Source organism: Ceratotherium simum, chromosome 23 (assembly GCF_057802395.1).
Source record: "Ceratotherium simum simum isolate JZ-2026a chromosome 23, ASM5780239v1, whole genome shotgun sequence".
Classification (NCBI taxonomy): Eukaryota; Metazoa; Chordata; class Mammalia; order Perissodactyla; family Rhinocerotidae; genus Ceratotherium; species Ceratotherium simum.
The window spans coordinates 38,839,280-38,863,218 of record NC_141922.1 but is presented as its reverse complement, the minus strand read 5'-3'; the positions used below and the strand labels follow the sequence as shown (position 1 = coordinate 38,863,218).

At 35.4% G+C, this 23,939-nt stretch overlaps 1 protein-coding gene across 1 annotated transcript in view; it reads right to left on the bottom strand.

Moving 5' to 3' along the window:
• RGS22 (regulator of G protein signaling 22) overlaps positions 1-23,939 on the bottom strand; it is a 142,804-nt gene that overhangs the window by 15,840 nt on the left and 103,025 nt on the right. Inside the window, exons 17-24 of the mRNA XM_087447121.1 lie at positions 20,967-21,161; positions 18,383-18,475; positions 16,392-16,564; positions 15,247-15,409; positions 12,465-12,623; positions 10,319-10,387; positions 7,593-7,754; positions 3,280-3,459 (exon numbers count right to left, since the gene is read on the bottom strand). Coding sequence (XP_087303247.1) covers positions 3,280-3,459; positions 7,593-7,754; positions 10,319-10,387; positions 12,465-12,623; positions 15,247-15,409; positions 16,392-16,564; positions 18,383-18,475; positions 20,967-21,161 — 1,194 coding nt within the window. The remainder of the gene's footprint in view (positions 1-3,279; positions 3,460-7,592; positions 7,755-10,318; positions 10,388-12,464; positions 12,624-15,246; positions 15,410-16,391; positions 16,565-18,382; positions 18,476-20,966; positions 21,162-23,939) is intronic.

The window sequence follows — 23,939 nt, the reverse complement described above, 5'->3', positions numbered from 1 at the left end:
GTGAGAGCAAGAAAAGTAACATTTAAAAAGCAGAGTGGTATCCTGGACAAATGCTTTCTATGAGGACACTCTACATTAAGTGATTAATTGTGATATTTACAGAGATAAGACTTGTTGCTCAAATTCTCATGCCAAATTTTTCCTGCCAAATTTTTCCATTAGTTCCAGAGGCATACATTACTTCCAAGAAGGTAGGACTTGCTACATCAGATTAAGTTCAACATCTTCTTCCTAGAAATGGCGTTTACCTAATGCCCTGGAGAAAAACGAACCATCCCATTAGGCTCTAAGCCAAGTCTTCAGGGGAAAAGAGGAATTTTTAAAAAGTAAATGCTGCAAGGGCTGGCCCTGTGGTGTAGTGGTTAAGTCTGGTGTGCTCCGCTTCAGTGGCCCGGGTTCGTGAGTTCAGATCCCAGACACGGATCTACACCACTTGTCAAGCCATGCTGTGGTGGCATCCCACATACAAAATAGAGGAAGACTGGCACATGTTACCTCAGGGCAAACCTTCCTCAAGCAAAAAAAAGGGTAAGATTGGTAACAGATGTTAGCTTAGGGCTAATCTTCCTCACCAAAAAAAAAAAAAAAAAAAGTAAATGCTGCAGTGATCAACAAGAGTCCTGAAATGGTATATTTCATTACTCCTCTTTTCTGTACATCAATATTATCAGCAATTCTAAAATTATTTACTCTGTTTAAAATACAATATTCTCATTGAATTCTACAGCCTCTTCTTGTGAACACAAAAACTAGAGATACTTTATTTGATGAAATGCAGGCTTTAAAAAAATTTCATTTACATTTTCCCACCATGCATTTAATTAAGTCATCTCCTACTTCAATGTTAAGGGATCACGGTAGTCTTTATATGAACTTCTTAAACTTAAATACTTCTCCTCTTCCTCTACTTACCAACTACTGACCCTACGTCTCAGTTATCTCTCCAAAACCTTAGTCATTCTCAGCTCTCAAATATATTTATTTCCAAGTCCCAATTGGGATACAAGTTTTCAACGGCAGACATAAAATTGCTCTATTCCTAAAAGTTGCAATTAAGATCTTAGGTTAATAACATACGTGTTATTCATGAAAATTACCTTGTATGTCCAGAACCTTAAAGGATAACCAAACTGTGGGTAAGAAAATGTTATGATAAATATAGAGCTACTTTGCTCACTGCCAGCAGATGGGCAGTGGCTTTAGTATGAGTAAAAAGGGCCAGTGAAAATTTGGCAGAATGATGAAAACTTTCAAGCTATTAGAGGTTCAGGTGAGGGATAGGCAAAGGCTATACTGATAACAACACTAGAATAGGCAACAGCTTGTTATTCACTTTAGCCCTTTCACTCAACTTTACTCTCATTTCCAATTTGATCTCACTCCTTTCTGTCACGATAGAACTCTTCTCACATCATTCATTAATGTGTTCAAAAATGTTACTGAGTGCCTATTCTGTGCCAGGCATTCAGGCCACAAAGATAAGGAAGAAATATTCCCTGGCCTCAAAGACTTTACAGTCTAATGGGAAAGTCAGGCATGGGAATAGTGATTTTCAATTTGGTGTGATAAGTGTTCTGACAGGGACAAATATAGGATACTGTAGAAACAAAAGGGAGAGAAGATGATACTGCAAAAAGCTCAGGAGGGAAGAAAATAAGGCCCCTTTATGGAAGTATATATTTCAGTAAGACGGGGAGAGATAAGGGAGTGGTAAGAGATGTGGCTGGAGGGATATGTAGGAGTATGGTCTTCATTCTGAGGACAATGGGGAGCAATTGAAACTCAAAGCAGAGAAGTGACATGATCAGACAGACATTTTAAAAAAGATGGCTCTGTCTGCAGTGAGTTAAATGGTTTGGAGAGAGCCCAGAGGCAGGGAGTTTTGGCAATCAATATGAGATGTTGCAGATGCGAACTGAGGTAGTGCATGGAGTTGGAGAAAAGTAGATAGAATGACAGATAACAAGGAGACAGATACATTTTAGGGACTGAAGATATGGGGATAAGGGAATGAAGGCAAGGGAACACAGGAAGATGGCAACCAGATCTCCAGCTTATACCTGGGGAGGAGGTGATGCCATCCCCTGAGCTTCCTTAGGAAACAAAGGAGGAATAGTCGATTTGGTGGAATGAGGCCCCTGAATCAACATTCTCTTATTTTCAGATGCTTCAAAGTCCATATTTAAGATATGTCTAGGACTCCATTTTATGAAATCAGATAGAAGGCATAAACTAGAGGACTTTAATAAAGTTCACTGGCTGCAATCCCTGGAGAGTGTGCCGGAACCAACCAACGTTAAGTATCTCCAGACATTCACTGTCAGACTCAGTCTTTGATCTAGGTGGGCAAGCCCTGGCCTGGTTATCAGGAGACCTAGGCTAAGTGATCTCTAAGATCCTTCTACTAACAGATGCTACAATTCTGGCACCATGTTTTCTCTATATCTCTCTAGCACATCCTCAATCATTCCTCTATATTTTTGCCTATTTTAATGCATAATTTGGATTGTGAGTCCACTTTCAGTTCCTTAGAAGACTAAGAATACAGCTGGCTCACAAATGAATGTTAAGGAATAATGGCCTTTTTCCATGCTCAAGGGCAATTATACCCTCAATCTCTGTTTTATATCACTTAAACCATGACATGGCCTTCTCTGCTACCCGTATTATAATTTATTTTGCTTAATCATTTTTCAGGGACAACAATCACTAAAAGGCTTTTCAAAATGCAAATAAATTATGTTCACCAAATCACTGTTTTCTATTATTTATCTTAAAAAGAAGTAACTTGAGCAGGTTAACAAGCATGATTTTCCTTTCATGAGCTTGTGTACTTTATGTTGGTTGGGTACTTAAATCTCCTCTCACTTATTTTATAAGCTATGTGAATATTCCAATCTCTAAAAATACACAAAGCTTGGGATGCACATATTTTACACATTTTTGTGTTAGCAGATATTTTAAAAGGAAATATGAATGGTGGGAAAGGAACAAGGAATTAGCTGGAATTTTATAAGTTAGAAACAAAAATGATAACCATGGAAGTCAAAGTACAGTATTTAAATAATTGTATTTGCTGTACATTATCATCAATGAAATAGTAAGTTACTAGTTTCTTATGTTCTGTGGCATATGCAAAGATTTTTTTAATTAAATAGAATAAATCCTAGTACTAGGAGGATTGGAACCTTGCCAAATATGAATAATGCAAAAGCTTTAAAAGAATATCTAGATTGTCAATCTATTTTAAAATATGCTCAACATGCCCTGATCTCTTACCTGTGCCTCTCTAAATACATATGGTCCTAACTCCTTCCTGTGTTCAATAATCTTCTGTGCTTGTTCTAATGGAATGTCAATTTGTAAAGCTGGTGGTATACTAGAATTAATAAAGCAGTTGATAATAGTCATGATCTTCTTGTGGATGATGGACTCGTCACAATGAGAATGGCACAAGTCCTGAACAAGGAGGAAAGACAGAACAATACATGATTAATGCATTACTAGAACACTTTACAGAATTGTGTCCTTACATCTTTCAGTTAATATATACATTGTAACTTCAAGTCAAGAGGGCACTAGGACATATCAAGGCTATCTTAAAAAATTATAGCTTTTATTTTTCTTGGGTTTGAGGAAACTAGGACTTTGATGCAAATTCCTTACGTAAATACAGGTTTCATTTAATCCTGATTGCCTCTTCTCCTAGGCAAAGGAACAGCTGTAGTGTCTACTTTGATTCATTTAACAAATTTATATTGAGTGCCTGCTATATGCCAGACACTAAGCTGAGCCCCAAGACACAGTACCTACCCTTTAAAGGCTCAATCAATCTCTCCTGGAGGTGAAGCATGAATACACGTTACTTCAATCTGAGATAGTTAATAAGTGCTATGATAGAGATATACACAGGGTCCTAAGAGAGCACTGAGAACAGGCCCCTAACTCAATTATCAGGTGGATGCAAAAGCTTTCCCGACCAGAACTTCTGCTACACCAAGGTGATTCAGGCTCAAAAAGACTAACAACATAAGCAGGAATGCTGGTGGTGACAAGTGTGTCATTATGTACCTCTGAGTATCTATGTTTTTTTCAGTTAACCTTTTATATTATCCTCTTTTTTTTTTTTTTTTTTTGTGAGGAAGATCAGCCCTGAGCTAACATCCATGCTAATCCTCCTCTTTTTGCTGAGGAAGACCGGCTCTGAGCTAACATCTATTGCCAATCCTCCTCCTTTTTTTTTTTTTTCCCCAAAGCCCCAGTAGATAGTTGTACGTTATAGTTACACATCCTTCTAGTTGCTGTATGTGGGACGCGGCCTCAGCATGGCTGGAGAGGCGGTGCGTCGGTGTGTGCCCAGGATCCAACCCTGGGCTGCCAGTAGTGGAGCGTGCGCACTTAACCACAAAGCCATGGGGCCGGCCCTATATTATCCTCTTCATAGCCAAAGAACTTTAAAAATAGTGATCATACATTAAAAAGACCCAGTTTTATGTCACAGATGTAGGGCTGTCATTTTTTAAAATAAAGAGGTAGCTTAGCTTGAATTATGGCATTTCTCTGTCAAAGACATCATTCTCTCAATTACTAGAAAGCAAACAAATTTGGATATTTGTAATTCTAGGCCAGAAATGAGCCAAGATTTATTAAGTACTCAGTGTATGGTGGGCATTGTAATAACTGTCTTATGGACACTATTAAAGAAAGAAAAATTCTAGTGCTTACCATATAAAACTTTACATACAGTTTGGCATAAGTTATATATGAAAAAAGCTTGATATAAATGTTACATTGAGACAGTTAGCATTTTTTTACTCAATTTAGCATCCCCTCAGAAAATGCCTATTTATATACCACATGTGCTTCTTATGTTACCAAAAATGTATTTTTTTGGTCACTGCTAGTGAGATTATCATATATAATTATTTGTGAGCCTGGTTTATGGTTATGGAATATAAGGCTTGTGAAATAAAAACAAATTTGTGAAGTTATACAGTCTTAATTTTGACAGTGAAGGGATAGAATTTAGACAGAATTAGAATTGATATTTTTTTCTAATTGTTCTGCCCTACTATACCATTAACCTAATTAACTTTTACCTATTATTAAGGTCTCAGTTGAAGCATACTTTTCTCTAGTAAGCTTTCTGTGACTCCCTCAGTCCAGGAGAGATGGCCATCTTAGGTACTTCCACTACACCCTGTGCAGCATCCACCACCACGCCAACCACACCCATCACTGCCTGTCTATCACGCGTCTGTTCCCTCCCATGACACTGTCAGCTCTAACAGGGAAGACTGTTCTGATCACAGTTGTATCCTCAGGATTTAGCCTGGCCCTTGGTAGGTGCTCAATAAGTATTTGTTGGATGAATATATCCATCCAGTCTTTTCTCTGTGGACACACACACAAGCGCACACACACGTCAGATTAAATCATACTGTTTTCTAGTAGGTGGGTTTTAAAAAATCAATATGATGAATATCTTTTCCCATCATTGATTATTCTCCTACAGCATAATTTTTAATGACTGCAGAGTATACATCTATACATGTATCATAATTAAGTAATCAGTGTCCTATTGTTGAACATCTGAGTTCTTGCCAATTTTTCACAATTCAGAATAATGTTTGATTAAGATCCCTGTAGCCATCTCTTTGCATATTACTACAATCATTGCTGGGGGGAGCATGACTTAGTTGTTAAGGGCACAACCTTTAGCAACAGAATGCCTTGGTCTAGCTCTACCACTTAATTAACTGTGTGATATCAGGTGTTTCTTAACCTTTCTGTGCCTTAGCTTCTTCATCTGTAAAATGGTGAGAATAACAGCTTTGACTTCATAGGAGTCTTATGAAGAATAAACTACTTATTACATGAAAAGCATTAAGACAATATCTGGCAGATAGTAAACACTTAATAAGAGTCAGCCATATGCAAGTGAGCTCAGTAAGACTGCCACGTGGAACGCTTTCCACCTGGCAGGCTTCCTCAAGACCCAATTCGAGTATCATCACTTCTGCTGAGACTTCCCTGACCTACCACCCTCCCTGCATCATTCCCTCCTCTGTGCCAAAATGATACCTAGTTAGAACATGGATCATAATTGACACTATTTCATATTTGTTTTCATGGATGTCTCCCTCCCTGAGGGAGGGCAATGCGTTGTATTCTTCTTTGTATTCCAACAATCTAGCATAATGGCTGGCACATTAGATACTTAATGAATGCTTATTGAATGAATAAATTCATTCCTATAGCATGACTTTCAACAGCTACCTAGTATTATATGTCCCACATTCTATACCACAGAAAAGATATTTAAATGAAGACCAAGGGCAGCCTTGAAGGAGAAACAGTCACAAAACCAAGGGTTGACTATGTAGGAGTCTATGTTTCTTTTAAATACTATTTTGCAAGGTTTATCTCATTATTTCTTGTTCTAGCAGAGTTGGGCTTACTCATATTCATATTAGTTTAAAAATCGTTCTGCCCAGTCATAATAATTGCTTATCCTGGAAAACAGACTCTACCTCCTTTCTAATTCTCAAAAAAAAAAAAAAAAATTTAAAGATTACTTATCTTGTGACAGATTTTGAAAAACTTGTCTCAAAATATTTTTTTTCTGAGAAAATCTCTAAGTTGAGAATAGTACAGAAATTGTTGATAGAAAACGGTAGAAAACAGTTTCATGGTGTGTTAGAGGCAGTTTGGAAATAGATTTTATTGAGCAATTACTAACTATATAGACTATAATGCTGCAGAGTATTAGTACTGCATAACTCATACTTACAGGTCAATTGAAAGCATTATCCCCTTAATTCCAGTTTTATTTTCATTCCCCACTTTTATAATGGGATAAAATAGGCTGCTTGCAAGGAAATGAGCCTGCTACCCCTGGGAGCATTTAAGTAGAGGCTGGATGCCTACTCTTAGGTATTTCTAGACAACATTCCTATATTAAGTCTAGATTATACAACCTAGAAAGTCCTTTCCTCCTCTTCAATGCAAAGATTCCACATGATTCCATTAAACACTTAAACCTGAAAATAAACTGCTTTTGCACCTAACCACTTGTTCTTTCACTTATATATTTTGTTAAGAATTTAGCCACTCTTTCTAATAAAAAAGCCTCTCTCATCTCTGTTGGTTTATCTAGCTATAATCCACTATCTCTGATTACTATTACTGTAAATATGGTTGGGAGGAATTCTTGTAAGGAGGTCTTGGTTAAAGTGCCGAATATGGATATCTTCAGGAAAAAATGTGTATAGTACATTTATAGATAAGTGATATGCAAAAATATAGTTAAAACTCTTCTCAGGAAAGTTTTCATTAGATCATAATATATATGAATACCTTGAGAAACCTAATACTATCATTTCAGGGCTCACTCTTACTCTTCACTGTCTGATGATAAATGTATCTAACATAGAACACTAAAAATCTCAATATTTACATATTGGTATGAAGATGGCAAAACTGGAATATCTTATACAAATCTTGTCCATAGAGTTACAGTTAAGAATCTGATATGTTAATGCATTTCCTTCTCAAAAAGAGGTGGTTTTCTCCAGCTTCCAATATAATACCTTATATTTTTGTACTTCTTGCCAAAAGAGTACCCCATTTTCCAATAAATCGCCTTTTAGAGCCACAAACCGTTGAAATTGTCTTGCAGTAACTGGATTCAATAATGCTTTACGAAAAGCGATGATTTCACAAGATGAAGATATCCACTTACTCTCCACAGGCTGTCCAAAACAGAGAATACAGGAAATTAGTTGTGTTCTTAAAAAGTAATAACAACCTCATTTATTAGGCTAAAAATTACCAACTTCTACCTCCTTTACTTTTTGGCTGTTGAAATTTATGGCATGGATACAACAGAGTTTGACAATTTTTTTCCCCTCTGTTCCTCTCCCCTTTGTCTCCTTTACATTTTTATATCATCTTTTTAAGAGGTAGAGAGAAAAAGAAATGATTGGATGATTTAGAACACATGACTGCATTGTTTAAGAATGTTAACAGTCACTACAGTTTGGGAATATGGTGAAAAACTACATTTTAGTGCAGAGTATGAGTTCTGTGCTTAAACAGAAAAAGGTAATCATAATGTTATGATTATATATTGTTAAATTATTATTTACTTTATAATTACATATATTATATATGTTATATGTTATATATTAACCTATAATTCTCCTGCTTGTTAAAAAGTAAAAGCACTTGAACATTTAAGGTATTTTTTCAAAATTTTTAGAAAAAAATTACAAATTAATCCTATTAATTAAAATAGGAAATTTATTCTATCCAGGAAAAATCATGTTTTTAGGTGAGGTATCTGTATATTATTTTAATAACAAATTGTTATTAATAATTAATAACAAGAAAAAAATAATTATTAATACATTATTTTTTATAATAAACTTCCTCTGACTGAGGACTCACTTTACAAACCAAAAAAGCCAGAAGGACCCATGGTGTTTTAGCAATGCTTAAAGGTATTACTTATTTTATATCTTCACAATTTTGAAATATAACATGTCTACGTTTTTTACTTTGATCATTTTAGATCACATATTCATCCCCCTTTAGCCTCTCAGATTCAAAAACATAAGAAAGGGAGTTTATTGAATAGATTTTTTTTTACTGGACAAATTTTATTGAAGTTCCCCAAATCTGAGTTTGGCCTACAACCATGCAAGGAAGCATCATTCCAAAGGCAATGTTTTAGATGAATTTAGGAATTATAGTATCAATCAAAACACACGATAAATATCCATTACTGACAATGCATAAAGTAAGTTTCTTGAAACAAATCATATGTGACCATCAATGTAAGTGTTTAAAAGAGTTATGTAAAAAGTGCTATGCGAACACTAAAGAAGGCGTAACCAATTCTGCCTGAGGAGTAAAAGCTTTATAGAGAAGTGCCTTGAGGACGATGACTGAGTTGGAAACTGAAAAGTGAAGGCAACTCCAGGCAGTCTAGAAGAACAGTGGTGCCTTTAACCCAGATAAAGCGGGTAGATGTCTATCACTATTTTAGTGAGGCACATGTCGCGTTCTCCGGACAAAAAGTTAAGACCCTCACCATATGGTCCATATTAAAATTATAGCCCTATAAATACAAGCAACTATGTATTAGACTGGGATGTTTATTTAAAATCCACTCAGCAAATAATGTTTTAAGACCTGCATCTTAAGATACTAAAACTTAGTAATTTAACTAAAACCTGTAATTTAACTAAACAGAAAATAAAATAACATATAATGCACAATAATATGAAATATAAGCCCATTCTACTTAGTATTTCAATAAAAAATATAGCAAAAGACAAATATAAGAACAGTTTATTTCCTTTCAAGAGGAAAATGCAGAAAAAGAGCATCCTAACAGATCAATACACTCCTCTAACAGTCAAATAAACTTTTGTCTCTGTTTGTTAGTTTGTAGGGGGTGACCTGGGTTTAGTTTCACATTCTATCAAGACCTGTAGAAAGATGAATACACATAAATTTGTAGGCTCATGAAGAAGGCTATGTTTATGATATGTGTTATGATAAGCAAAATAGGCAATTTCTAGTAAGGTATCATATTACAGTGGTTTAAATAATCACCAAAATGATAGGATGGTGTTAAATTCTTTTAAAGCTAAAACATAATTCTAAATAAAGAGGATAAGTAACCTGCTGATTCTGCTGCATACTTCTCATTCTTTTTGTGTAATTCACCCTCAATAATAAATAAGCTACCATACGCTGGGATGAACAGCTTGTCTCAATAAACCCATCATAAGCAAAATAAATAAAAATACATATATTTTTGGGGGGGTTGAGGAAGATCAGCCTTGAGCTAACATCCGTTGCCAATCCTCCTCTTTTTGCTGAAGATTAGCCCTGAGCTAACATCTGTCCCCATCTTCCTCTATTTTGTATATGGGATGTTGCCACAGCGTGGCTAGATGAGTAGTGAGTAGGTCCAAACCCAGGATCCGAACCTGCGAACCCCAGGTTGCTGAAGTAGAGCGTGCAAACTTAACCATGACGCTACCGGGCCGGCACCTAAAAATACATATTTAAAGTCCAATTGCATACTTCTAGGGTTAAGCAGGTCAAGGAACCCTCTAAGGAGAGGGCTCTGGCAGAATCACTTTACTCCAGATGCCATCAGCCAAATAAGAACAGTGTCAGTAGTTGGTGGCTTAGGAAGCAGTGTCTACAATGAGGGTCTCTGAACAAGAAGGGGAAGAAAAATATAATAATTTGACAGAGTGGAACTTACAAGAGGAAGAATATAACAAATGTTACTTGCCTTCCAGACCCCGATTTTCCTTTCACGCTTCTGCAGTAAGAGCTCTTCAGTTATGTCTCTCATCTGTACCTAAAAGCAAAACCAATTATTTTGTCCCAGTTATTCAGAGTGTCTAAAGTTTTGAAATCATTTACTAATTCAATAGCTTTAAAAAATGAGGTAAAGGTCAGCCTGGATAAGAGACAGTGCAGTTCAGGAGAAAGAGGATCAGACTTAGAAATGGAAGCCCTGCCCAGGTCCCTAGGCAAGTCACTCAAATTCTCTGAACAGTTTCCTCATCTGCAAAGTGGAGATAATAATACCTGTCTGTATTGCCCCAAATGTAGATGACAGTTTCACTTTGGGTCACATGGAAACTGAAGCTGGAGAGATAATTAGGATTTCCCATATTTTTGTGCTATTTTCTAGCCATAACTAATTTTAGAAGAGAACGCAAGTTATTCAATGCAGAAAGGAAATACAGTAGATATTTCTTGAGGTTGTTGCCTAGTCACAATATTTTCCCTTTTTTGGGAACAACTTCTGCTAAATCTGTGCTATGCGACTGTACCTCCCCTGTCCATAGCAGAGAGATCCAAGAGCAGACCTAGAGAGACAGGGACTAGCATCACTGCTGCCAAGTCTTTTTGATAGTCACAGCCTGAAGAAAAGATCTGACAATTCTTCTTGCTGGGTTCCCAGGGCTGTCCTGGTCCCCGGCCATTCGAAGTTTGGGTGTCAACCCTTCCGCTAAGTGTGTGAGATGCTCCAGCACCATTTTATAATAAATTTTGTCCTGTCACTTTTGTCTTTGGCTTAAGGTTGCCAGAATCAATTTATGTTGTTGGCCACCCAAAGAATGCTAAGGCAGGAAGTGGCTGTAAGTTACAATAAAATGATTGTGGTAAACATAGTGAGAAAATGTGGCAAATAATATTAGTAAGCCAAACAACTTTTTACTTGGCTTTGGATAGAGAATTGGAGTTAGCCTGAAGAAAGGAAATGAGGAAATCTGAGTTGTCCCAAAGCTTATTTCCAGGAACTTTTTGTCTAAAACAAGTCAGCTCTTCTTCTCCATACCGTAATTTCTATGTTCCCAGCTGTACTGTGTTTTCCATAACTTAAAGTGCTCAGAAGACCAAGGCTATTTCCAGATAAGTAAGGCTCAAAGTGTTTGATAAACTGAGTATAGAGGGCAGCTTTTTTAGATTCTTCCTGATCAGTACTAATGGCATGTGCTTTGCATACTAAAGTCCAAAATTACATGCTCTCTGCTCCTTGTGTGATTTTTGTGAAGATCAAGTTTGTCTGTTTTCAGGTATAATAATGACATTTTAAATTATCAAAGTAATATATGCTTCTTATGAAATAAAAACAAAACAAAGGAAAAAAAAAAACCAAAAAACCCTACTTTACAAAGGAAAAAGGAAAAATCCTTCTCAATCCCCAAACCCATTCGCAGGAGGCAGATCCTTTTAGGTCTTTTTTCATAAACATGAAGATAGATAGATACATACATACATACATAGCTAGAGAGACAGACAGATATAGAAAGAAATGCACAAATAGATATAGAGATATAAGTGTATATATAACGGGATTATCTTCTATACATTGTTCTGTATCCTGCTTGTTTCACTCAATAAATAACATCTTTCATACCAGTACATGTGGAAATCTCATTTTTATATTTTAATCTCATTTTTATAATCTCATTTTATCTGGAAATCTGCATAGTTTTCCATAGTATGAAATTATCATAATTTATTTAACTATTTCCCCTTCTACATCCTTACCCATTTATGTGAGGACTTAATAATAATAATATAAAAAATAACAACTATATTAATAGATAATATTTGAGTTTTTGCTGTGTGCCAGGCATGCTATGAAACTAAACCACATCATTTCATTTCATCTTCACAATAATCTTATGAAGCAATTACTCTTATTAACCCCATTTTTTTAAATGAGGAAACTAAGGTTATAATAACTAAAGTTGTACAATTAATATGTGGCAGTGTTGAGATTAAAACTTGGAAAGTCTGACTCTACACTCTTAACCACTATGCCATAGAAGATCAATGGTTACGTCAACGGGTATGCACATCTGATGTTTTGAGAGGTATCGTCAATTGCTATCCAAAGATTATAGTAACTTACATACCTTTATCTTTTGACGTGCTGCAAACTGTTCACTTGCAAGAAACAATGGTAACCACACATTTTCTAGCCTATTTAGGACATGCTTCTGAATTTCAATGAGAACAGATGCATCAAGCTGCTCATGGAGAATCTTTCCCCAGCCACCACTTAAATTCATTATCTAAGAAAACAAAAATGAAATAGAAACTACAAACTTCTGTTTTGGCAAAGAAACACTAATGGTCATTAATTTATTCATTCACCCCAAAACCATTTGCTGAGCACCTGATAGGTGCCACAATTTTCATTTTCTATAAAATATCTCCTGGCTGTATTTTGTATATAAAGACAGAGAACTCCTCTAATATCAAACAGAGAATCGTGGTTTATGTGATGGTTGTTTTAAAGATTTTATTTATTTTATTTTTTCCCCCCCAAAGCTCCAGCGGATAGTTGTTTGTCGCAGCTGCACATCCTTCTAGTTGCTGTATGTGGGACTCGGCCCCAGGATGAACGGAGAAGTGGTGCCTCGATGCGCACCCGGGATCCGAACCCGGGCCGCCAGCATCGCAGCGCGCGCACTTAACCACCAAGCCACAGGGCCGGCCCTTATGTGATGGTTGTTTTAGATATATGATTTTGCCTATCATATATTTCAAAGAAGACAGGAATGAGATTTTTATCCTGTATGACCACATGCAATGCCATTTTCTCCTCCACGGCCTCAGTATCTTCCACTGTAAAATGAAAGCATTAGGCTATTAGTTTTCTAAGTTCCCCTTTCTGTGATTCTGGTCAAACTGACTTGTTTGAGAAAGCATTTTCTTCTGTGTACAAGGAAAATGAAGCATTAATTAGTTGAGACAACCTTCACTCAGATATTATAAATATGTATACTACCAACAAACATTGGGTTGGAGATGGTGGGAGATGGTGGTGGTAGCAATGTAGGGCTGTTCCCACAACTAGTAAGAAGAAAACAGGCAGCAGGAAGTAGAGAAAGGCCAGGTTATTCAAACAATAGTCTCTACTTGTACAGGTAGCATCTTTTATGAAATAATTTCTTTGTGGCCCAAATCTTCCTTCTGCATAATTATTGGCTTCAACAAGCTACTAATGGCTATTTCCCGCTACAAATCATTCTGTTTTCTACTTGTTTCTGTGTATACACCACTCAAAAATTTTGGACTGCTCATTGGAAAAATTACCTCCTTCTTAGCTCTCCTTTGATTAATAAGATTAATCAAATCTTACTAATAATATGTAATAAGGATACTGTTTCACATAAAAACAAAAGAGAATCCCTCTTAGCCATCCTTTAATAATAATAATCAAATAATATTAACAATAATACTGTTTTTGTATTAAAAAAGAAGAAAAAAGAGAAAAGACTACTTTGTTAATCAAAGAGCAAACGGCCACACAACTGAAATGAGAACTAGCATAATCTATATAAAACATAATGTGATGTGGCTATCCTTAAGTATAAAACAAATAAATAAAAATAAAAGTAAAGACAAAGATGAGGAAGAAGGGTCATTGGGAAAACTCCTCTGTAGTAAGCACAACTATTTGCTATGATAGCAATGGGTAACTTTTTCCGCTGAATTTTAAATTCCAGAACATTATACTACGGAGGGTTCACACAGTAGCATCAGATACCACGAAACCTCACGCAATGTAGCACAAGCCAAATAGAAAACAAATGCTTTCCATGTGTTTATTTCATAGTTGTGCTTATTGAGATATCCAACCACTTTTGCTAATACATCCCAGATTTGTATTGCAGAGAACTAAAGGCAAGACATTTTTGTCAAGGTTGCTTAATTCTAGAATTTCTTCTCCCTCTTACTCTCGAAGATTTTTGCTTATTTTCCCAAAGATCTAACTTTTTAATTTGGTATGCCCTACTTGTGAACACCTCTGAATTTTTCTTTAATTTCCTGAATTTAGCATTAATCTGAGATTTGTATGTTATAAATGTATGCCATTAGGATATGCACCCTTTTAAACTACCAAAATGAAAAGGTCAAATGCTATAAATTTGATCTCTAAGTAGTAATATAGTACTAGCAAACTTCAAACTAAATAAATCATAACACATAATTATTCATATTTCAAAAGCATAAAAATTGAGCCATATTTCATGTGATCAAAGTGTTACAGAAACACTCAAAGCCATTGCTGAATCCAAATCAGACATTTTTGCTGTAAATAATGACACTGTAGTTATTAATAAGTTGTGATTAAGGCCATCTGACTCTGGTCCAGCAAAATGGCCAAACCTATGTTCCTAGTCAATGAAAACAGTTTCTGGAAACAATGCAATGGCAAACAGGATTTTTCAAAGATCGATTATGTCTGGAGTAATATCAGTTCAGAGAAGAAGAGAAAAGAGGTGGAGACGAGGCTTAAGGGCTGATGATGGCTTTTTTCCTGCTTATTGAAGGGTGCAGGGACTTTGTCCACCTTGTTCACCATGTATCTGAGCACTGAGAACGTCTGGCATATTACAGGCACTCATATTTGCTGAGTGAATGCATGAGTGGATGAATACAAGTAATCTTTATTCTATAAATTACTTTTTAAAATAACACATTTTTTATAATATGTAATACTTGAGTTAATTTTAAAGACATTTAATTTGTAGATACCTATAATACCTAGCAAAATCAGATATCAAAAGTGTCTAATATAAGCCATAAAAGCAAAAGAAAAAAAGATGACTTTCAGCTTGTTGCCAAAAAGAAATAAATTATTGGTTTTTATACTTCAATACAACAAATATATTTATATGTTGATACCTGGTTCTGCTGATATAGAGAAGCTGGACTGTTGGGTCCAAAGAAATATTTTTTATTAAGGTATTTATTTTTAATATTTATAGATTTTGCCTCCCTTTGCTTTCGATCTCTGTAAATTATTCTTCGGAACTGCTCAATATCTGTCCAGCACATAAGGTCCATGCTAAAATGAAAACGAAAACACAATACAGTCCTTCTTATTTATTTCTCTCAATTCTACTGAACACCAAACAAGCTGTTGTTTTGACAGAACTTAGAAAGTGGTTGTCTTGACTAGTTAGCATGACTGATTAGACCGTGGAACTAATGAGCACAATATTGTGTCTCTGATCCCTTTCTAGGCCAGTTAGGTTGACTCAATTCTACTCCTCATCCTGGTTAAAAATATAAATGAATACAAGGAGTACTGGAATCAGAAAAGAATCTACCACCATTACTGGTAGGGTCTCAGGGTTCTCCCATTAATGATGGACTAGCATCGTCAATTTCAAATATGGGAAAATTTCCACCTCTTGCATGTCTATTTGGCAACATGCTAAATTTAGAGTAATCCTCATCACAAAGAAGGGAAACTATATATGCGAAATTTGGCTCCCAGGTCTAACCAGTTTCTGTTAACTTGGGAGAAAATTATTGGAAAAAAATATGATCAATAGTTCAGTTTATACTAGATAAATATGTCATAAGCTTCCAAGATTCTTTGCAAAACTACAATGTTTCATTTATGTATTAGATAATAAAAATTATGAAATATTGCAGTAATTTCAATAGCTTAGTGAAATGTAAAAGAGACACTTCTCAGAAACAGTAATTAAAGCACCTGTTTAGAAAAATGCAAAAGAAAGAAACAGCAGAAAAGGGAAAGAATAAAACATACTGGTGTTTTAATTTAGCCAATGCTAAAAGTATCAAGAAATATTGCTTAACTACTTTAACATTGCTATTATCAGAATACACTCTCCAACAAAAAGTTATCCATACAGATTTCAGATAATTATGCTCACTAATTTTTACTGATATGGGTAAAATCTAGCACCAAATCACCCTATAATATGTTGAATCAAAATAAGTAGTTTAAAAAATAAGTAGCTTAGAAAAATGATGTTTTCAGAGAGAAATACATTTTAAAATGTTGTGTTCTTCACCTGGAAGAATGAGCCTCAAGAAACTGACGGAAGTGTTCAAACTCCAGTTTGTTGTTAAGCAGATCATTGAAGTTAAAATGCCTATATTCTTCAGGAACATTATTCCAGTATTCTGTCTGCTTAGAGGCATCAGTAAGTGGCGAAATACCAGTGCCAAGTTCATAAGTAGTGTCCTAGTGAAATAATACTTTTCGTAAAAATCTCTTAAACATAACAAATTATTTTCCAAATTATGTTCCAAAATAAAAAGTAACTATTAGGCCAATGTCATTTAACAATTCAATGGTAGAACTGGGTAAAGAATCTAGAATCTAGTTCTAAACCATATCAAATTCTGTTCTGTTCCTTTCCATTCCATTCCTTTCTTTTCAGGAACATTTAGTCAACATTTACTATATACTTGTTAAAAAAAATATTAATTTTATCATTTTTCTTAGTATAGAAGTAATATGTCTTTTGTAATAAAAATAAGAAAAGAAAAAGCATACATAATATAACCATTCAGAGATAACCACCATTAACATTTTTATATACATCCTTCTGGGTTTTTTTGTATACACACACGTAGTTTATTAAAAATGAAGATAGGACTTTATATCTAGGTATAGTTTTATAACTTGGTTCTTTTTCTTAACAACATATCATGAACATAAAACATTCTTCTACCTATAACTTAATTTTAAAAGTTATAGAGTAATGCAAGACACTTTTGTAATAGTACATTCTTTAAATGTAACCACCTTCATATAAAAGTTAATTTTCAGGTATTTTTAAGACCTCTGATGTTTTGTGGACAGTTTACAAGCCCTATAGGGCAAAGAGCTAACGATGCTTATTCTTTGAAAATCCCGTCCTTATATACTTTCTTATGTAATTAATTCATCTCCCTATTTGTTTTTGAAAAGCATCAGACCATGAGATAAACTACCAATATTTAAAAAATCAGTTTTACATAAGTAGAAGCATTATGCGGAGTGTTATAAATTTTAGTTCATAAAGTTTAAAATACAACTTTATAATGTGCTACCTTTATGGATTTTTACGTAACCTTTCCAATGTATTAATTAGTAGTGTCTTAAATAGAGAACTTCCATGTTAATAAAGGGCAACGATCACAAAGGTTCCATTTTAAAAATAACTTCACTGTTTTTGTAAAACTTTATTGTTAAAAGAATAAAATTTCAGAAGGAACAAAGAAGAAAGGAAAAACTCACCTGAAACCTTACCACTCAGAGCTATCTTTAACATTTTGGTGAACATTTTTCCAGATATCTCTCTTTGCATATTTGTATACATATAGAAATACATATATAATTTTATATAAATAGGATCATACGATACCAGTATTTTTGTTCCCCACATTTTTATATAATATGTCCTGGGCATTTTCCATGTCAAAAAATATGAATCTAAACTGTCAATTTTATGTAACACACATTTAATTTTATGATTTTATGGATCTATCATGATTTACTTAGCCAATACAAAAGTTGCAAATTTATAAATCAAAATAATACTTTAATATCTTAGTCAATACCATGATCTTTTTACTGACTCCCTCAAATTTTTTCCACATTTTTTTCTTTATTGTTTTGCCTATTGCTGTCACACAACAGTTCCTTTTTGGTTTGGAAAACTCAATTTAACTCTTTTGTGACTTGACAACAAATAGAGCTGCTGCCATACAGGAAAGAACCAGTAACATTCAAAGGAATGTAATGTGGCTTGAAGGCTCTTAGCTAAGGCAAGCGAGTAGCTTGGCTTTCTATGTTACCTCATCAGCTTTTTTTCTGGCTCTGTTATTAAATGCGTCAGTAAGATGTGACACCTGTCAAATGCAGCTTGCTAGGCAAAGGAACGGCAGAAAAATGAAACGACCTAACCCCTACATTATCAATACATGATCTCCTCAATATATGATTCCCACCCCCACCTCCCATATATGCAGTAGTTATCTTCTCCAGGGAAAAGTTTGCTTTTCGTTGTCTTACCTCAGCTTTCTTGGAAAATGCGTCTTTATGCAGAGCTTGTAGCTTTCTGAAGTATGTAGAGTCTAGCTGTCGAGTTTCTTCCACCAGCTCCACCTAATAAAATAATAATAAAGTGTATAACATCAATAGAATGGCATTATGAAAAAGTGGGGAAAGAATGTACAATTTGCCAGTAATAGTGGGCTAAAACACAAATACACTTGCCAATAAATTATTTTGGAGACAAAAGCAAGAAGACCAACATAGTAAAAAATATTAGCTACAGCAAAGTCAGACTTTAAGTGCATGCAATAAAAAATACATACATTTCTATGTAATGATATAGTGCCACCAAAGATCACTCCTCCTTTCTGGACACCCCATGTGAACTAACAAACAATGCAAACATATTGGGTCACATTTCCAATTTCTATTCACTATAACAGGATATTAGTCATGAAGGCAGGCACTGCTAGCTTTAGGGACCAAATAATCCACAGGAGAACAAGAAATGACCCGACTCCATCGTTATTAGTCGGTGAGCAAAGGTTTTATTGCTGTAGCAAGAGAGGAGAGGGTCAATCATCTAAACCTCATAGTAGGTCTCAGCCTTCGGAGTGTGTATTGCACTGTTTCAGAGTCAGGAGAACAAGATCATTCTCCATTTCTCTATTGCAGGGAAAAATCAGTTTGGCTCACTGAGAACTTTCTGTATTTAATAGCTAGTTTTGGTAGTCTCCTTGGTTATCCTTTTTGGGAAAGAGTCTACGTAATCCAATCAGCTGGACTTTCAGAGAAGTCCTCTGGGCTGAATTTAAGGAAGTTTCTAGAATTAAGAGAGATTTATTTTTCTTCTTATTAAAAAGAGTGTATAATTTGTCCCATGCATTTTAAAGATTTATTTATTTATTTTCGCCCCAAAGCCCCAGTAGATAGTTGTATGTCATAGTTGCACAGCTTTCTAGTTGCCGTATGCGGGACGCGACCCCAGCGTGGCCGGAGAAGCGGTGCGTCGGTGTGCGCCCGGGATCCGAAACCGGGCCGCCAGCATCAGAGAGCACGCACTTAATCGCCAAGCCACAGGGCCGGCCCCTGTCCCATGCATTTTATAAGAATCATTACCAATAACAAAACTTTTTGGTTTAGGGAAGTTAGTTATAATTTTTAACCTTTTTATTATCTCAGGACCCTATCTCAGGACCATTTTTCTCTATACCATACACTATATTTTTAATGACTGCAGAAAATTTTTTTGAATTTTATATGATATCTTAATTTTCCTAGTGTAATATATGTATTTTTGTAGGAGAAAGGATGCCATGCTAGTTTTTCAGGACAAAGAGAAATCAGGAATAAAAATTTAATTATTTTGGTCATTTAATTTAGTAAGCCATAAGGGCTGTTTTAGTCAAAATCCAATAAACTAATTCTATCCAAGGTGTTTCGGTATTAATTTTATCTTAATTACCTAACCTATGCTTTCTGGTAGAAGACATGACTATCTAAGAAGTTGCTGAGGAGATATGAACAAAGAATAACAATATAAAGACAGCAGAGTTCCACCTGAAATGACCTCACGTACAGGGTATATGCATTAACTTAATATAAAAAATATCCACGAATGGTTTTAATTTGTGATTCAAAATAAATATTTAAAGAAATTTCCTCCACCCATCAATAAGAATAGTGAAAATATTCAAGCACTGAGGCTTAAAATGACCTCTTTTGGAATGAAAAAAGATGTGTTGAAATTTTTATCCAATCAAGCAGTCTGACCTGACGAACATCTGGGGGTGCTTTAAAATAGCAGCACTGAAGTAAGGGAATGTGCTTCCCACAATATATAGGAGACGTTTATATTTTCCATGGGTATAATATTTACTGTAACTCATCAAGCATAAAATTAAATGGGCTTTTTCCATTAATCAAAATTAAAGCCACTGCTGAGAAATGGCAAGGAGGACGAGGCCAGTATATTATCATGGCACATTTTGTTGGTTCACAGGAAACCAAAACTCAGATTTCTCTCTGCTAACATATTTGTACAGAGAACTAAAAATGACAACGATTTAAGTCTTTTGTTAGGAGACAATATGGAAACTGGCAAAAAATAAAGTTAACAAACACTTTCCCTGTCCCAAATTTGAGCCTGCCCAAATCTTAACTCTGAATCCTCGGCCCACGTGAGACCCTTTTTAGTTTTTCTCTTGTGAGTTAACAATGCTGCTTGGCCGGCCCCGTGGCTTAGCGGTTAAGTGCGCGCGCTCCGCTACTGGCGGCCTGGGTTCGGATTCCGGAACGCCACCGACACACGGCTTCTCCGGCCATGCTGAGGCTGCGTCCCACATACAGCAACTAGAAGGATGTGCAACTATGACATACAACTATCTACTGGGGCTTTGGGGAAAAAGAGGAGGAGGATTGGCAATAGATGTTAGCTCAGAGCCGGTCTTCCTCAGCAAAAAGAGGAGGATTAGCATGGATGTTAGCTCAGGGCTGATCTTCCTCACAAAAACAAACAAACAAACAAAAAAACAATGCTGCTTATCATCAGTTTTGTAGTAAACCTGAATGGTTCACAAACAATTTATCAGTGCCACAATACCTTTCCATAAGCAACTTGGTCTGACTTTACCATCTTCATCCAGGGCTCAAGAAGGAGGAGAAGGATATATTCTTCTGCTGTGTCAAAAAGGTCTTCAAATGGTGGCTGTATTTTCATGTAAATTTCTTTTTTCTTTTCCTGTTGGAGTCCAATGTCAAGAGTGGCTGAAGGAGCAATGTATGTGGCAAAAAGATACTAAGGGAGAAGCCGGAGAAAGGAGAGGTTGTTAAGAGAAACCCATAATGGTTAGCAGACTCCTCAGCAAAGGCATTTTAAAAAAGGTAAGAGATGGCAAACAAGCTCAAGTGATTTTTTTTCTTGAAGTCATGTAAAACTACTCAAGACAAAGCAATGTGTTTATTCAAAAGACTTTGCTTTCCATTTTCTTTTCCTATTTCTTCATTGGTTATTAGTCAATTAGCCAGCGGATCTTGCACAAGAGTATGTGATTTGGATAACCCAATTTTTCTCGGATTTCTACTGTTATTATGATTGATTCCAGGTTATATGTCTCTTTTTTTCCTTATGTTCATGACATTTCTAACACATTTGTGCTACTTTCCAAAGCAATTTGAAATGCCCATTTGGAAACAAGAGGTAAGAATACACTAAGCTGAAAACCAGCTATTAGTCTTCTAATCTAGAGACCCAACAGATTACCTGCTCAGGCTAACTGAGTTGCAGCGTCCTTAAGACTGTTGCTAACTATCCCTTTCTGCTATAAAAATGTTTCCATCTGGTGTCCAATGCTGTGGAAGAGATATAAGAAGGAAATAAGAGTGAAAGGAAAGATATACTGGGAACTTTTATCTTCCTAGACAAATCTGCATAAATGTCTATTCCATTCACCTAATTTATCTTATCTCTGAATAATAGCTATTTAAATCTGATAAGCAATTTAATAACATTTTATTTTTAAAATGCTACATACTGGATATATCAGGCCCTGCACATCAGATTTAAATGTAGTTTTACTAAGAATCTCCAATTAATTGCATTTTATTTCAATTTTATTTTTATACTTAGACTTTGGACCTGATAATGTCTAGACTCAACCCAGGCAACAGATAGACAGACAGACAGACATAGATTTGTACCAAATAACAGTCTTATGTAAAATAATCTTTTAAAAGTTTTAAAGGGTCCACATTAATAACATAAGCATTTACTGAGTATCTACTACATCTTAGACATTTGAATAGGTGCTACGTATGCACAGATTAATGAATAAGACCGAATGTCTGCCCTGAAGAAGCCCATTGGTGGTGACATGGAGAAGAAAATCAGTGCAAGATCATACTTTTCTACTGCTACACCTATCATACTATAATGCAAATATGTATTTAAGTGTCTTTTCTTCGAGAATGAGGTCCTTGAGGGCAAATACTGCAGTTTATTCATCTGTGATTCTCCAACTCTTAAAAATTGTTCTTGGCAGAGAGTAGATGCCATAAGTGTTTATTCAATTGTACTGAATCCACAGAAAAAAACTCATTTGTGTCTTGGAATGGGGAAAGAAAAGGTTCAGAAACTCTTCCAAGAGAAGATAAGCTTCTGTTATCCTTAATCCTTAAACTGAATCTTTAAAGATAAATTGTAGTCAATCAGATATGAGAAGGGAGTTGATGAGAAAGATAGTTCAAGAAGAAGGAAAACATAGGCCAAGGAATGGAGGCCTAAGGGGTTTTTTACCTATGGAGAGATTCTAGGCTCCAAGTAGATAACACTGACTAAAGGAAAGAGGTATAATAAGAGAGATGCTATAAAGGGAGACAGGCACCAGAGCATGGATATGAGCTTTTATCCTTTGGTAAGGAATTTGAATTTTTACCTAAAGATATATAATGGGGAATCTCTGAGAAGTGACATTACTGGATATGAATTTTAGAAATAAATCAATCTGGCATCAGGAGGGAGAAATGGTTTGAGTAGATCAAGATTTCAAGTAGCTTGGAAGTTATTTCAATAGCCAGAGAAGAAATTATATGCCACTTTCATCTCTTGCCTGCTTTTTTGCAAGAGCCTCTTAACTAGTCTTCCCAGGTTTCTCTTTGCTTCTTACAGCCTTTTCTTATCACAGTGAACAGAAAAACTCTTTTGCATATCTCTCCTCCGTTCAAACTCTCCAGTGACTTCCCATCCTTCACAGAATAAAAGCCAAAGTCCTTATAATTACCTATAAGTGGAGTTTTTGGAAGTTTCTCAGTGCTGAGGGGACAAGGATTATAGTTCAGGACCTGTCTGTGGGGAAGCCCCTGTAAACACCCTAGGCTCTCAAAACAGCCTAAGAGCAGGGGTAGACCAGACATAGACTCCAGCCTTGAGTCTTTCAAGTGCCAAAACAACTGCTAACCTGTAATTCTATACCCAGCAAAAATACCCTTCCAGAATGAAAACAAACTAAAGATGCAAGAAATCAACAAACAAAAACAGAGATCTCATCACCAGCAGACCTGCACTAAATAAATAAAAAAAATAAAGGGAGGCCCTAGACAAAAGCAGGATGGACTAGAGAATAACAGAAAGCATAAATACGTAGGTAAATATTGATTGTAAAATATAATAATAATGAATGAAATCAGAGGAAATAGTAAAAGAGCCTAAGAAAGAGAAGTCAGAGAGATAGAAAGTAAACCTAAGCAGAGTGATGCTGCAGAAGCCATAGGAGGGGTTAGTTTAAAGACAGAGACAGTAATAAACAGTGTTTATATACATATATATATTTATATACAATATTTATATATAAAAACATATATATACACATGTAAAATGATACAAAATAGTTTTATACAAACACATGTACACACATATATACATATATGCAAAACTAGAAGAGGTCAAGTAAGGTGAAGTCAAAGCAACAAAAGAATTGAAGGTGCAGGTTGAAGTGCAATTGAAATGATCTACCACGAGGCCTTATAGGTAGGAAAGCAAATGAGGTTAGAATAGGGTAGTAATACAATAATATGCAGG